The sequence below is a fragment of the Cornus florida genome, unplaced genomic scaffold (assembly GCF_030987335.1).
Source record: "Cornus florida cultivar Cherokee Brave unplaced genomic scaffold, ASM3098733v1 CherokeeBrave_3.0.0_Hap2_Chr04, whole genome shotgun sequence".
Lineage (NCBI taxonomy): Eukaryota > Viridiplantae > Streptophyta > Magnoliopsida > Cornales > Cornaceae > Cornus > Cornus florida.
Genome location: NW_026775574.1, coordinates 72,126,290 through 72,143,514, shown reverse-complemented (window position 1 = coordinate 72,143,514; position 17,225 = coordinate 72,126,290). Strand labels below are relative to the sequence as shown.

The following is a 17,225-nucleotide window of genomic DNA, read 5'->3' as shown; positions in this document are numbered from 1 at the left end:
GATATGTGCTTGAATTATCATTTTAGATGATTTGCACATTTTAATATCTAAATTCTTAATGTAATATGTGTTTTATCTTCTATGTTTGATTATCAAATATATTGATTTTGAGTGATATGCTTGGATTTTGGTTTAGATTGTTTAGTTTATTAATATTTTAATTTAATTTACAGGTTCCAAATTTCAAATAGGTAAAAACAAAATTATATTATTGTATTAGTGGCACGATATATTATTTTGTCACAATATTTAACTTATAATGACAACATATTTGTCGTAACATGATAGCTATATTGTGACAAAAGATATATTTTGTCATAATAAAACAACATTTATAGTGACAAATATTGTTGCAACATGGTATATATATTGTGACATTTATTTTGTCAGAATATTTAACCTTATAGTGACAACATATTTGTCGCAACATAATATATATATTGCGACAAATAATTTTGTCACAATAAAATAATTTATAGAGACAACTAATTTGGTCACAATAAAATAACTTATAGTGACAACTAATTTTGTCACAATATAGCCTATATATTGTGATGAAATTTTTGTCCTAATAAAACTAGTTATATCGACAATAATTTTGTCGCAACATGGGACATATATTGTGATGATATTTTTGTTATAACAAAAATAGCTTATACCAACAATAATTTTGTCGCAACATGTTATATATATTGCGACCAAATTTCTTGTCAAAATAAAGTAGCTTATAACGACAATATTTTTGCCACAACATAGAACATATATTGTGACAAAAGATTTTGTCATAATAAAATAACTTATAGTGACAATTTTTGTCACAAAAGAGAATACATATAGTGACAAAAATTACTTTCGTCACAAAATAATGACAAATAGCGACAAATTTCATAGGTCATGGAAGTTGTAAGGTGACGATTTTTGAATATTTTAAGACAAATATTTTGTTGCAATTTTTATTCATTTTGTGACAAAAAAACATATTTTGTCGCAATATATCTCACCTTTAGCGACAAATCAACATTTGTCACAGAAAAGATATTGTGACTGGCTTTTAGCGACGATCTGGTGACGAAAATTTTTTTGTCACGATAATGTTATCGTGACAAAATATGTTCTTTCAGCGACAAATTCATTTGTCACCAAAGACCAAATTTGTTGTAATGTTTAGATCTTCATTCTCTCATTTTACTTGGATAAGCTCTTTTACTAACTTATTAACTGCCTGTTTGGTCTCCATGGTTTCTTTGACCATCTTCTTCAGTCTTTCATTGTCCTTTTCAACCTCTTCAACCTATTCATCATGAACTTCACTGTCTTCGTTATCTGAACTGTCAGAGTCAGATAAATTAACTACATGAGGACCCCTATCAAGAAAAGCGACATAAGAAAAATCATTAGTATCATCCTGAGGAGAATCACTATCACTCAAAGTAGAATTTTCAACCATAGAAACTTTCATTATTTTTCCTTTATTCCTATCCTTTTGTTCTTTCCTAGGACTAGGACAAACATTAGATGCGTGACCTTTACCACCACAATTCCAGCAAGTAAATTCAGTTTCTTTTGATTCTTCTACTTTCTTTTCATTAAACCTAAACTTTGACGTTTTGTCAAAATTTTGAGGATTAGCCATGTTACTATTCATTCTCCTCTGTTGCCTTTGCAATATCTGACTGAATTGCCTTGACAAGAATGCAATATCATCCTTACAGTCATCATTCACAGAATGCTCAACCTGTGTAGATTTTAAAGCAAGATTTTTTTCCTTCTGACTTAAGTCAAAATTCTGCATCTCCAAAGTTTTTAATGAACCTACCATCTCATCAACCTGATAGGTAGTCAAATCCCAATATTTAAAGATGGCTTCAACCCTAATCTGGAATCTTTTAGGTAAAGACCTTAAGATTTTCTCACAGATTTTTTTATCACTAACTTTTTTTCCTAAGCGACGCAGTTAGGAAATTATTTCAAGAAGACTAGAATAAAAATTAGAAAATGATTCATTTTCTTTCATTATAATGTTGCCAAATTTATGAGAAATCAACTGAATTTTAGGCACCTTCACTTTCGAAATTCCTTCATGACATATTCAGATGAAATAACAGAATTAATAATTGAATATAAAGCTTTGCCATTAGCATCATTACGCTCAGTTTCAATAGCAGTAAAATAAAAAGTATCTTTTAATTCTTTGACTATTCTACCTTCCACATTTGTATCTACCGTAGGAGGTGTATAGCCAGATTCAATTATCGCCCAAGTTTTACCACCAGAATTTTACAAATAAGCACTCATCTTTGATTTCCAAAAATTATAATTATCTCCTTCAAATAAAGGACCACATTAATTAAAACCACTCTCTTTTAACGCATAAGACATGATTAAAATAATTTTTGAAAAGAAAACTAAACTTTCCAACAAGAATCAACTCCATGTGTAGAGATTGGCTCTGATACTAATTTGTGAGTCGTACGCAGTGGAATGTATTAAGGAAAGTTTTAGATTTTGTAAAACAGATCAGTATCATTGCCAACTTTACTTATTTTAGCAATTAAACAGTTAATCACATGCAAATAAAATAAAGCAAAGTATCTCTAACCAGGATTTTAGCGAGAAAACCTCAGTTGATAAAATACGTCAATTGTTATGGGAAAAATCTCGTGAATTGTGCAGTCCAAAGTAAACCAATCCACTATGCTTGAAACAAAGTATACCGAACTTTGACTCTAGCTCACACCTTATCGTTCTACCAAACACCAACTGCTGACAATCCTCTGGCTTTGCGACTCCCCTTCCAACAGTAACTTGACCTCAGTCTTACACTTGATATTTATAGAAGAGTAGCAAGTAGATCAGACAACACTCCACGAATGCTCCAACCCTTTCGAAGTATGATTGTTTTTACTTCTGTTCTTCAATCGTCTGAATGATGTAGAAGAAGATCTACTTTGTCTGATCGATGTTAATACGACTGTATGATTACGATCAGGATTCGAATACCACAACTCTAAACTCATTATGTGTTTATGTGTATGTGTTCTAGAAAGATGTCAGAAAAATCAACTCTAATTTTCTGCAAAAATAATCTTCTTAAGGCTTTGGATAATATCTGAATAATGATGTAAAAGGCATAAATAAACCTTGTATATGACATGGTTTATATAGAGGATTACAAAATCCTATTCCTTCTGAAAATAAAGGAAATTTTATGCATAGGACTTAGAAGGAAAATTGAATAAAAAAAGGTATTAAACAGAACAAGGAAACTGTAAACCTTATGCAATCAAGACTTGTGGAACCAATTCCCACTTTTGGTACTGGTTCCCAAATGACAGAGAGTTTTCTCGAAGTATAGCTTCTGGAACCGGTTCCCAAATCTTGGTACCGGTTCTCGCTTGATAGATCCACCTGGAGCTTGGATTTTTTGTATTTTTGGAACTCTGAAAATATACCATGTATATCATTATGTCCTAAGTGGGAAACGATGTCCTAATGTAGTGTTCTTTCCTTTTCGATTAATATTAATACATTCCTTTCTGTTCAACCTCTGAATTCTACAGTCGAAGTCAAGTTTGATATGGTAACTGAAATTACAACTCAATTAGGACTCATTTTGTTACCGAAATATGCCAATTACATGTATAGATATCTCACAGAGAGTACATATAAAGAAATGGAGAACGTGATTCTTTGTTATAATCAAGTAACATGATTCTATCCTACAACTATTACAACCATTATTTGAATTCAACCTGCAGAACATGTATCGCTAATACACCACCTCAAAGGTTTTGTGATTCATTTATGTGAGTGCGGCTGAGAATTAACAACAAACATTTCCAAATCTCATTAATGTTGAAATCAAGAGTAGCAACAACTCTTTCTTGACGAGGAGTTCCAGCACTAGTCTCTTAACTAGTCGTGATATAAGAAATGGTCTCATTGATAACTATTTCATTATGTATATTATCACAAGAATCACGAGGGCCTCAAATGGTAAAGATGAGTGATTTGTACAAGTGTGAGATCACAACTTGGTCCTGTGAATTATTCATCGAAAGAAACTAGATCAATAAGGTTAATTAGGAAAACATCTAGAAATGAACACACAAAGATAATTATAATTGGGTCGTGTAGGTGTTCGGTTGATTAATGTAATACCCCTAATTTTAAAAAGGATAATCTCGGTATTTTCTTTTATGGTTTTATGCATTTTTAAGTTCATAATTTAATTATTTGGTTATTTTTTTAATTGTTTACGTGAATTATTTGATTATCTGATTATTTGGTTATTTGTTTAATTATTTAATTGTTTACGTAAATTATTTGTGTTCATTTAAATTGTATGCTTATTGGGCAATTGAACTAATTGTTTTATGTGTTAAGTGTTTAGTTGTAATTAAATATTTAAATTAAATGTTTATTTTATTTTAAAGAGTTGGGCTTGATTAGTAATAATGGACTAACAATTAGGTCATATGGACTACTTGAATAAGAGTTGAGTATGGGTACGGATAATTACCCATATATATGATTGGTTGTATATATACTTGAGTATATACGTTTAGGAGGATAGAGTATTATTATTATTTATTATTTATTTTAAAGTTAATAATAATAATATTATGTTAGTAGGTTTTATATATATATATATATATATATATATATATATATATATATATATAAAATTATAAATTATAGGTATATATTTGGGTATCACGTATGGGACATTATATGTAATTATATTTTAATTTTCTTTTCTTTTCTTCTCTTTTGTGTAAGCCGACTTAGTATCGAGTTAGGATTAGGGTTTGTATAAACCTATAAATATGTAAGATTATGTCTGCCAAGGGTTTTAGAACCTTATTCACGTAACAATGGAGGCAGAGAGAAAGAACAGAGAGGTTTGAGAGAGAACTGAGAGAACGAATTAGGGTTTTGGCCAAAAGCAAAGGCTGGACCAAGGAGAGGTTATTGAAACTTGCTCATGAGTTAAACCAAGGGCAACAGAGGAGTTGAGAACAGTCAAGGTTTGCCGGAAAATCTAGGAAGACGACATGGAGATTTTAGTCCGAAATCTCAAAGGCAAGTTATTTCTCTTACTCTTTCCCTTAGACTTGTGTTCTGTGCATGCTTAGATAATCTCCTGGAATTAATCGGATAATTAATCTTTTGTTCATGTTTTTGATCTAAAACAAGTTTGTGAAATTAATTACAGTTGATTGATCTTGAAGTATATGGCATGATTAATTATTTTATTATTATAATTATCTGGGATTATTTGGAACATAGAATAAAGGCTTAGGACTGTTAATAGAGGTTATCGAAGAGTTCGAAAGTTACCGGAGACGAGGAAGAAGGAGCAAAGCAAGTCGAGAGCCGGCTCCCTTTGAAAATAGGTTTTTGGCTCTCTGTGAGAGAGAGAGCCGGCTCCATGGTGAAGGGAGCCAGCTCCCTAAGGCACAGAACCGGCTCCATGGTGATGGGAGCCGGCTCCCTTTGTGGTAGAGCCTGCTTTCAATTTTTAAAAGCATGCTCTCTTGCTACGGTGCATACAGGATGTGTTTTTAGGCACTGTTTGGATGTTTTGGGGTTCCAAAACTGTTTTAGGTTAATGATGGGGATTCTAAATAATTTTTCATGACATATTAGAATCCCATAATGCATCATTTATATCTATATGCAAATGATTAGAGCAATATGAAATTTTAAACAAGTTTGCATGTTGTTAATGGATATAGAGGATTTAATTGCTTAATATTATTTTAGCAACTTAAATGACTGTGATATGATTTTTTTAAACCTTGTATTGGATGCATAATATGGTCATATACATATCAGATTTTTATTATGCTTATTCTCGATTAATTGATGTTTTAATTTATTATTTATTTCATCAATTATTGGACTGTATGGATGTGATGTACCAGTATGGGATGGTGGTATCTTAGGGATGGATTAACTAATAAAAGTTAAGTCCTACCTACTTAGATATATAAGGGAATGGATTAACTATAGAGTTAAGTCCTACTTATTTATGTCAAGCTACTATATTAGATGGATGACATTTGTGTATTAGGATTATACGGACTTTATATATATATGATTATGATACCGTGATATGGGCTTGAGTCTCAGGATCATGGTTAGGATACGTATATTGCTTAGGATGGATAATTGGACATAGTAGACATCTGGTCCCTGATAGGTCCCGACATAGATGCCCACTTTATGTGCTATTTACATGTTGCCTTCTATTTAGGTTGTGACAGACCTATGGTCTAGTGAGCATCCTATAGCGTGAATTTATACATATATGGACTATTTAGCTATTGTTGAGTTGTCTAGGATGTATCTGCGTATCAAGTCTCTGTTTAGATTGCAGTAGAGTAGAACTTATTCGTGGGTCTGACCCACTATTATTTTTTCAGGTATCAGACAGTTCCAGTCTTAGAGCTTGTTGGTACTGAGCAGAGACAGTCACTCACTCTTCCGACTATGTAGGATTATTATTTATGTTTTAGTTTTGGATTTCTTTTCAGTTCAGTTATCTATTTTCGGTTTGGATATTATTAGGGGTTCACTAGATGGATTTTCAAGTTGTACTTTTAGTGGAGGATTTGGAGATTTTATTGGATGATTATTTAATTAGTATTTTAAGGATTATTATTTAGATTCTTTCAGCTTATTTATTCTTTAAATTCTTCTTGTATTCTATACTTGTTTATATACTTAATTGTTTGGTATCCCTCGGATCTGTGCTCGAACTTGATCACCCGTGGCTCTAGAATCGAGGGGTATCTCAATTAACCATACTTTTATGGCAGGAATTTACCCAAAACTGCTTCAAAAATCCACTGTGAAATAACAATGTTAATCCAAGCTACTTATATTTTTGTGTTTTCGTTAAGCCAAACCATTTTTGTTACCCAGTTTTTGGACATGACATATATAATGAACAATACCATTTTCATAACATATATATGAACAATACCATTTTCAATCAAATAATTATGAAAAACTTAACAATGAATTCACCCCCTCCATCCAAGTGAAAAATATAAATTTGCTCATAAAACTGAGTTCAAACATACATGCAGAAGTTCATAAAGCATGAAGTGAAATCACTTTTATGCTTGAATGGAAAAAACAAAGTAAACGGTGAGTATTCACCTATAAAAATCACATAATATCAAAATTTTTGAATGAAGTAACGTGCTAGTCCCATAAATCACAATGAATTCGAGCAAATAATTTTGTGACATCTTTATTAACATTTAAAAATGGTAACTTACAAAGTTTAGCCAATTGAAAGCTTGTGCATACAATCCTATTTGAACAAGATTTAGAGCTAGCACTAACGGTCAATGGCCTAGCAGTACCAGGCTCCTACTTTCCAAAGAGAGGTAATGAGTTCGAATCTCAGTGGAGGCATGTCTGTGTAAGTACCAACTAGGAAAAAAAAAAAAAAAAAAAAGATTTAGAGCTTGCAATTAACTTCTTTCGAAGCAAGTTAACTATTACTTGAAATTGGGTATCTTAATCATTGATGCCATGTTTTCTCAGTAGCAATCTTGAACTTGTTTGCAAACAGTGTCATTTTATTATTTGGTTGTAGAACATACAAGTCACCACTCCTCTTTCTGGTTGCAATTGTCTATTGTGTTTCCTTATCCTTAATAACAAAACCATCATAAGAAAATTTAAAAATATAAGGAAAATCAGAAGTTGTTAACTAAATGAAATTAAATTCTTTTTGATTTATGGCATAACTAAAACATTATTCAAGCATAAAACCTTTGTTTGGTCACCAACAGGTTTTTGAATCGTAGCAAAATCATCACAAATGCCTTTGAAGATCAAACGATATTCAGAAAGAGATGTATTTCCCTTCTGATGCATCCTTAATTTTTGCTACAAATAAAACTCACGATCATGTGAGTCTTGAGCAAATGCACGGAGTAACGTTGTATAAACATCATATGCAGTGTCAAGTTTGACCACTGCTACTAATACTTCATTAGCTAAAGTGTCGGTGATCCATCCACGCACGCAGCAGCCTATCTAATTTTCTCCAAATAATGTATGCTAGATTCAATGTCTTCTCACTTGTCTCTACTCTTGATTGTTCCTGGTACATTGGTGGAGAAGGAAGACTTATGTTTATGAAACCAACCCTATCTTGAATTAGTCCCATTATCCACATTTTCTTTAACAAGTTAGATTATGTCAATTTTATCCTAAAATTGATACAACAATTGTTTGAATTCAAAACTCCAACAATCATTTGAATTCAAACAGTCTAGAACATGTATCGCTAATAATTAGTGGGAAAATTAGATTTTAATGACTAACTCCAAATAAAAATTGTTATAAAGTGGCCACAAAGTCAAAAATAAATAAATAAATAAAAAGGATGATTAGTCACCAGATTTAAAACGCGAATGCTAGTAAGTGACCATTCGAGGATAATTTTGTCAAACCATTGTTTACTTTAAAAACTTACCTCTTTCATTCACATCTTCCCACTCCTACTCTATCTCCTCAAACCTTAAAGGACTAGGTGTTATTTATCTTTTTTATATCAAAAGGATCAAACTTAGTGCAGAGAAAATAATTTAATATTTGGGGATACTGTACCTATATGTGATACTTGGAGTTTCTTGTTTTCCTTTTGGATTGATGCTGTAGTACGGAGATTGAATGTTTTGTTACTTTGAGCTGTTTCACTTTCTGATCATGGATGAAATCATAAGCTTGAATATTGTGAGACATAAAATTTGTATTTGGCGAATTTTGTTATCAAAACAAGTCCGATCGAGTTGTAATTTTAAGTTCAAATTTCAAGTTCGAGATATAAGCGGAATTGAAAAGTTGTTCGTGATTAATAGCTTGACGACTTTGAAAAAGGTAAGAACAACACCTTAGAAAGTCTAGTTAAAAAGTAAGAACATTATTAAAGCTTCATTTTTAAAAAAAAACACTGGCCAACTTGAACTGGTTCAGGGTAGCTGAACTGGTTCAAGTTCTGCAGCGTTTTTTGGTAACTTTGTTTCCTACTCTCTTTTTACTTCCTATTTTGTATAGACTTTCTCCTAAAACCTTATGCATGGAATAGACTTATTTTCCAAGTACAATTAGGGTTTCAAAATTCTATATAAACATATTTTCTCACTTAGGGTTGTGTGGATTTTTTCATTAAAATTGTGATTTTCATTAAGAGCCTTTTTGTGAGATTTTTAAGAACATACACACATGAGTGAATTATGGTGTTTTTCAAATCCTGCTCGTGTTCAAGTCTATTGAAGATTACATCTACAACGATTGGATAAAACAGATTTTATTTCTTCCACAAAAAATTCAAATTCAAAGAAGAAGAATTTCTGATCACACTATGAAGGGATTAAGACGCTTGCGGAGTGTTTTTGATCTACCAACAATCCTTCTACAAGGTTCGAGGCATAAGTACGTCTCAAGTCAAGAACTGTTGAATGGGAAGTCGCAAAGACGTTTAGCGGATTAAGTCTTGACAGAGTGAAGGAATTTTAGTCTGAGTCAAAGTTCAGTGTACTTTGCCTCATACATAGTGGATCGTTTTATGCTTGGAATAGCACACAAAACATCGAGGTTTTCCAATTGATTTCCTCACTAAAATCCAGTGTCATTCTAAACTTTACTTGCTTTAAATTTATGTGTGATTGTTTAAATAACCGATAATTTCAATATAGTAAATTGGATAAAGAAACATGTGATTAATCCCCCTCTCTAAAACAATTTTTAAAACTCAACTTTCCACATTCTCTTCTGCTGCACAACCCACAAATATTTCTTGGTTTTTGAAGCGGCAATTATGTACGCTATGTATGATGATGAGAAGGATGACGATGAGTTGCTCTATGCAAGGCCGGCTAGAGTCTTAGGCGCCAATAGGAAGGCCCCAAAATTTTTTATTTTCTTATATATTATAACCTCCCTAATGCTCCGTTTGGTAGGAAAGAAAAAAATTAGATGAAAGGGGGAGAAGAAAGGATGGATGAAACAGCCCTAAGGAAGATATTGTGTCTTTCCTTCTTTTTGTTCGGTTGGACAGGAGAAGAGAATAAGTTCACAATTTATTATGTTCGTTATGAGAGAAGGAAAAATAAAGTTTTAAATTATTTTTACCATTATGTCTAGTAATATCTATAATATTCTAATTCATTGATGATAGTACTGTAATTTAAAACTTTTGTAATGTAGTATAGTGTTTAATTTGAACTTTCTCTAATAGTCCACTTTTCTTCATCTCTCTTCCACCCATTTTTGGACATATGAAAATTTGTAAAGAACGAAGGATAATACATTCTTTTGATTATCCGTTCTTTCTTTGTATCATCTTTACCGAACAAAAAAAATTTATTCCACACATTTTCATTCCTTCCTTCCAAACGAGCAAAGCATACAAGTTTTATTTCCTTCTATTATTAAATCTCTTATCTTCCAAAAATATTTTTTTAAAAACCTCCGAAATAAAATATTTTAAAAATATATTTATTAAAAACACCCCAAGAGCTCAGGGACCTATAATGAAAAGTCCCGATAACTGCCCTCTGAATCCCAACAAAGATCAAGTAAATAAGGTAAAAAGAAAAAGTTTATAATGAAAAGGGCATATGTGGTATTATAAAATGAGGGATGATTCATTAATGAACTTAAAGGATCTTCTTGTCATTTAAGAAGATTTTTCTTCTATGTCCAAGTGTAAAGGCTGCTACAAGAATATGAAGGAAGTAAACTGTTGTAGGTACTTCCGAATGGAGTTGTCCTAATCTTTTGAATCACTTTAAGTAATCTTCTGAACATGTCATATAGCATACAAAAGAAGTCCAAAAGAACTTAAAATAGAGCTGCAAGAAGCCCTGATGGAGACAATAGAGCCTCCTTGTCTCATTTTCGTTATGGGTCTCGCTCATTGAATGTTCATCGCGGAAACTGCAATGTTTAGAAGTTTAGCTTGCTGCATAAGTTGAAATTCTTTACATTCAGGAGATACTATTTATACATCACTTCGTCCACGTTGCGGCGGAGGCGACATATTTGTCCGAGAACTTGGAAGCCCGCCACTAATCTAGTTTTTCATGCGAGTCTATTTTTATACCAACATATAAACCGTGATGAGCGATACTGCGAACCATGAATTATATATTAGCATGTGTGGTTTATAGAAAGGGTTCTTGTGAAAATTCTTGGGCCAGCCCAATCTCATTTTATACGGGTTGGGCTGGATATGCTGTGAACTTTTCATTTCTTACCTTCTGTTAGGACTGTCCAAATTCTTGGGCCAGCCCAAGAGTCGGCCTTTAGTTTTTCATGCGAGCATGTTTTTATACCAACATGTAGTATACAACAAATTCATATCCCTTACTTAACCATAAATTAATTACTTTTTAATTTATATCACTTAATACTTTTTCAATTCATCATTTTAGTTAATGATTGACTTAGACGCTGTTTAATAATCTAAATTCAACTCTTAATTATGAACATATTAAATGGTTATTCAATTAAATGCATTTGATAAAAAAAATTGAATATTGTGCCACTTAAAATGTGGTAAAAAAAAAAAAAAAAAATTAAGTGACAATAATTTTATTTATCATTTACGGTTAAACAAAAAAAAAAAAAAAAACTGATTAATTTTTTTTTAGGTTTTATCATCACTTAAAATTCCCACACTACCTTTCAAAAAAGAAAAAAATCAACACTTAAAATTTATTTTATAAAATTTTCACGACTTAATTTTCAATTTTATCAAACACTGTATTTTTTCAACAATGAGATAATGTACAAAAAACAACTTCTTCTTCTTCTTTTTTAAACTCAACAAGAAACATATTCACACACTCTATAAGGACTTAAACTCTTGTAATTTTTACTTTCAAATGCGAGAAAGTACCACTAAGAAAATATTGAATTGTTCATTAGATAAGTGTATTAAAAAAAATTCACAATTACTTTACAACCTAGATACATTGATTTTCTAGTTAGATATGAACCATATGGTTATCGATGTCTATTTGTATTGAAATATTGGAAATCAAAGTCAATTCCATCATCATTTTGAATTAATTGCAAGAATGCTCAAGGAAAAAGTTGGAGGCTGATGTGATCAAACCCCCAACCCAACAACTTATAGATATGAATAGGAATGCAATTTAGATGGACAATCTCAATTTAACAACCCCAATGTAACATCATGAATTTTTTTATTTTTTTTAACATACATCATGATTAAACAAGTTCACTTTTTATTGATTAAATTGAACTTGGGTTAAAAATATATATATAATAACGTTTTTTAGTTCATCTCTAATTTCGATCCGATGAAATTTTGGGTGAATGAAATATTATAATTTTTTTCCCAAGTTTGAAATTTATCATATAACATATAACCGTTGTTTAATTTGTGAAGGTCATGATTATTTCAAAATGCACTTTTATTTGATTATATTTTAAGTATGATTCGTAATTACGGCATCAGTTGCGGTGTAATGGACTCGGACAAATATCGGAATAAATCGATCGAATTGGCCAATTCATGAAAACGTGTAATGATATCATATCCTTAAAATAGGATTACGAACCAACCGATACAACCATGATCAAATAATTAAGAATTCATGACTTTTGTCAAGAATTCTTTTTAAATCAATAGATAAGAGTCTTGTATGTGTGTTAAAATATAAGAAAATAACGCTCTTATTCATGTTCACTTTTCAGCTGAATCTTCCATTCAATACCATCATTGTTTGATTTGAAATCATCTTCTTCCTTCATAGATTTGCATTGACTTTGAGCGCGTCCTCTTGAAGACTATTAAATCCTACCTATACTTTTACAACTTAACAACATCGCTTAAATAAAGTGTGGAAGACGAATGCGCCTTCATTGAAAGCATGTCTTTGTCTCAAGTTGATAAATTTATCATGGCTTTAACACAATGTGATATTATATATATGTGTGTGTGTGAGAGAGAGAGAAATAATTTTGGGTATTAAATTTTGAATAAATTACACTGATAATCTTTGAGGTTTGAACAAATTACACACAGTAGACCATTCAACGTTTGTTACTCAACTTTTTTTAAATTTTAATGTGTGCGCTTAACGACATCCTTAGCATTTTCTTTCCAGCATGCTTGTTGACCAAATTTTATAAAATGATAATTTTACCATTGTCTTGTACAAAATGACAATAAAATAAATTATATTGATGTTCTCTAAAATTTGGACAAATTACACACGAGTCATGTGAATTTTCATATTAACAAATATTTACAATTTAATATATTAATATAATATAAGGAAATTATTGACTTTTAACACATAAAAGTCTTCAATCATAGTAACATTTACAACTTAACAACATCTTTCATTTGAAAGCATGTTTTAGCCTCAAGTTAGTAGGTGTTTCATGTTTTTAACACAATATGATATTATTTATATACATGAGATACTTTTGGGCATTAAATTTTGAATAAATTATACTGACAACTTATGAGATTTGATATTCGCACTCCACTTTTCTCCAATTACACTCCATTTATCATTTTTTTAAAAGGAAATGAGATAATTTATTCAATGGAGATAATTTATTTTAATCATCTTGCTTTTGTACTTTTAATTATTAATAAATATATATTTTTGGGATTTTTTTTCACGTCAAAAGAGATAATTTTTTAAATGGTTACTTTTTATTTTTTTATCGGGGCAAAAGAGACAATTTATTCAACATAACAAAATATATATATATATATATATATATATATATATTTTTTTTTTTTTTTGGTCCCTTAAAAAAAAATTTATTCAATTTTTATTTTATTTTATTTGTGTTGTCAAAAGATACTTAAAGTATTAAAGATTAGAAATAAGCAGATAAAATATGAAAGTACAGTTGTATTATTTAAAAAGTAATAATTATTTACTTGTAAAATTAAAGTTAAAATTGCCATTTTATTTAAAATTGTAATACAAATTATATTATCTCCCTTATTATAATATAAAGGCATTATTAACTTTTAAAACTCACGCAGCCAATAAACGAATTTAAGAAGTAACAAACAATGAACAGTTGAAGATGGGCACAATACCCTTAAATATCTCTATCATTATCTCCAAGTTTCATACTCTACCAACAAGAGACCCATCATCATTATTTTCACCAACATCATCACCATCACCTTAGACTAACCTAACAACTTCGAATCTAATTCATGCACAATCTACCAACTTAAGTCTAACCCAAATTTAAATCAAGCTCAAAAAAAATTGAGTTCGGGCTCAGTTGTGGTTATTGTACATTGGGCTAAGAATTTTAAACCACCTGACCAAGTTTTACACTCGCACCTTCGAAAGTGATCCCAATATATATAGACCCCTGAAATAGTTCAATGTTAGTGACCAATTCATCTTCTATATACTCGTATATAATAGATATAAAGCAACGAAAAGCAAAAACCCAAAATTACTTCTTCAGAGCAGGAAATATATATATATATATATATATATATATATATATATGGATTAAGAAGCAAAAAAAAATGTGTTTCCTATTTTATATTGTCCAAGTTACAACTAATCAAGCAAACAATTAGAAATTCAATTAATTTATATATATGTTGGCATGTTCTATGTTGGTTTGTTCTATATACCCTATTGTGTAAGAAAAACTTCTATATACTAAACTGACACGTAATGATAGGACCTACTAAAATAAAGGTAGAGAGAAGTTTTTTTAAAGTAATAAAATATAGATATATTCTATAATTAGTCCTCTCTCTTAAAACAAAATTTGTTATAAATTTTATTATTATAAATTTTTTTTTTTTTTTTTTTTTTTTGGGGACTTAACATGTACTTTCTTGTCCGCATCCATACTTCTTGGCAACATAAAGAAACTCATGTTTATATATATTGACATATACATTCATAAACTTTATAGATAATACTCTATACAATAATGTATGTTCTTTTACAAAAAGGGGACAATATAAACTACAATGAATATGTAAATTGAACAAGTACCTTTCTCTTCTTTGTTAACACTCAATTCTCCTGAGAATAGAAATCAATGATCTCTGTGAGATTGAGCTGAAACAATGAAGAAGAGTCATTGTGCAACAACCACAACATGTGCTCAAACAAAATTGCATCCACATCCACAAAAATCTTTCTTTTCACTCCATGCACAAACATTCTTCCCTTCTCTTCATTCTTCGCCAAATCGATCAAAACCCGAAAAGGGCTTTCTTCTAAGACGAAAGGGTCCACCAAGAACTCTCTCTTCTCCTTCCCAACCACCACGGTCACCGGATCTTCCGACTCTTCCGTTAGCGGCCGGTAGCCTAGCCGTGACCCGGAGTACCGCCTTCTCAATATTGACACCGGCAACACCAAGCAGTTCATCAGAGAGTTTATAGCGAAGACAATGTAACAAGTCTAGGACATGTGAGTGTGTATATATATATATATATATATATGATTTGTGGTTTGTAGTGAAGTTTCTTATGGGTTTGTTGGTTAGTGATTGAATTGGAGGCCAGCAAACGGCTAATGAGTGAGGGTGTACTGTATATACAGCCCACCAAGAAAAATGGGGACCATTTACAGCTTTAAAAACGCTTTATACACACCTCACACGTTTATAGGTGAGATTGTTAACAAGTTTATCTTGTAATATATTTGACTTTTTTGTAATCTTTTATTTTAAGTAGATATCTTTTCTTTTTTGTGAAATAAGATTACCTATATATTAATATGTTTATTTATATATAAATAAAATATTAATTGATTCTCTCCTTAGTTGAGGAAGAAAGAAATCACCAAAATCAATTTGTCTTTATTACATTATTTGCATTCTTTATAGAGATCCGGCTGAAAGATATTGTTTACTGCTTTCAAAATTCAAAAAAAAAAAAAAAATACCCATTTTACTAATTTTAAAAAATGATCTAGTCATTGGTGTATGCGCAAAATGATGCAGGGCTGAATTCTGAACAGTTTGACAAATGCGTATTTTACCAGAAAGGTGTGAATTTGGGTCGAAACGATCCAATAAAAAAAAATCCACTACCTTTATCTTGTGGTTGGTCATGAAAGTTTTCGTGATCCGAAATCTCATTTTCTCTATCTTGATCTGTTTTTTATGTTGGATTTTTTGTTGGTTTTAGACCCTTTAAATTCTACGGATTTAGAAATTGGCTAATGCGACCGTGCCAGAACCAATGTGATTGGTTTGACTAGTGTAAAGCAAGTCAACACAGTCCCTTTTGGAAAAATAGTAGACCATGCTATTGTAGAAAGACAATTTTGAACTTTCTTTAATGGGTTCAATTGCCTTTTTAGGAATTGTAATGAAATTGAAATTTGAATTAAAGTGGAAACTGAGATTGAAATAAAACCCAAAGTAGCTATTGGTAATGAATTAACGTGAATTGAATTTGCAAGAATCTGAAAAATATGGGAATTGATATTATACTGCAAAAGGAATGCAAATAAAAGGGAATAACAAATAAAGGAAGTTGTATTAAATTAGAATAATTAACAAAAGGAAAGTTGAATTAAACTATGAGAACCAAATTAAACTAGAGGAATTAAGTTTAACTAGGAAACATGATTGAAAGAAATTGTATTGATGTTTGAGAGATGCTAAACCCTTACAATGACAGTAGTACAATTATACACTCAAAACAGCTGACCAAACTCTTCAAGCCTCCTCCAAAACTAACTATATCATAGCTACTAAAATCCATCTTATGCTAACAACTTGCTCCTAACCCCTACCCTAAGGGTTCTCCAGCAGTCCGTTAAAATATTTTTTTTGTGTAAAATATACTGTCATGTATAATCTTGATTTATGAATACCTGATTAACGCATAAGATCATACAAATGTTATATTCTATGTTTAATTATGCTATTTAAAAGTTGTGGTCTTGTTGGCCAGAGCTTTAGGAGCTTAATAGAATCTTTAAGGTATTAGGAGTTGGAATGCGCCAAGTGAAAAAGTTATAAAATTTTAAGACTCTAATTCCATGCAATCGAACACATTCTTAATCCGTTTCTTTACAGCGAGATTTTGAATAAGCTCACTAGTAGTGGTATGAGGTTGAGCATTGACTTTTAAGCTAAATTAATGACCAGAAAGTGCGTGGAAGGTTGATACATTGCTAACCTGCATGCTACTC

At 30.9% G+C, this 17,225-nt stretch overlaps 1 protein-coding gene across 1 annotated transcript; it reads right to left on the bottom strand.

Moving 5' to 3' along the window:
• Window positions 1-14,107: 14,107 nt before the first annotated feature.
• Window positions 14,108-15,585, bottom strand: LOC132303509 (auxin-responsive protein SAUR76). The gene is made up of 2 exons (XM_059800787.1): window positions 15,066-15,585; window positions 14,108-14,418 (listed from the first exon to the last, which is right to left on the bottom strand). The coding sequence occupies exon 1, from the start codon at window positions 15,444-15,446 to the stop codon at window positions 15,087-15,089; it is 360 nt and encodes a 119-aa protein (XP_059656770.1). The 5' UTR covers window positions 15,447-15,585; the 3' UTR covers window positions 14,108-14,418; window positions 15,066-15,086.
• Between the last annotated feature and the right edge of the window lie 1,640 nt (window positions 15,586-17,225).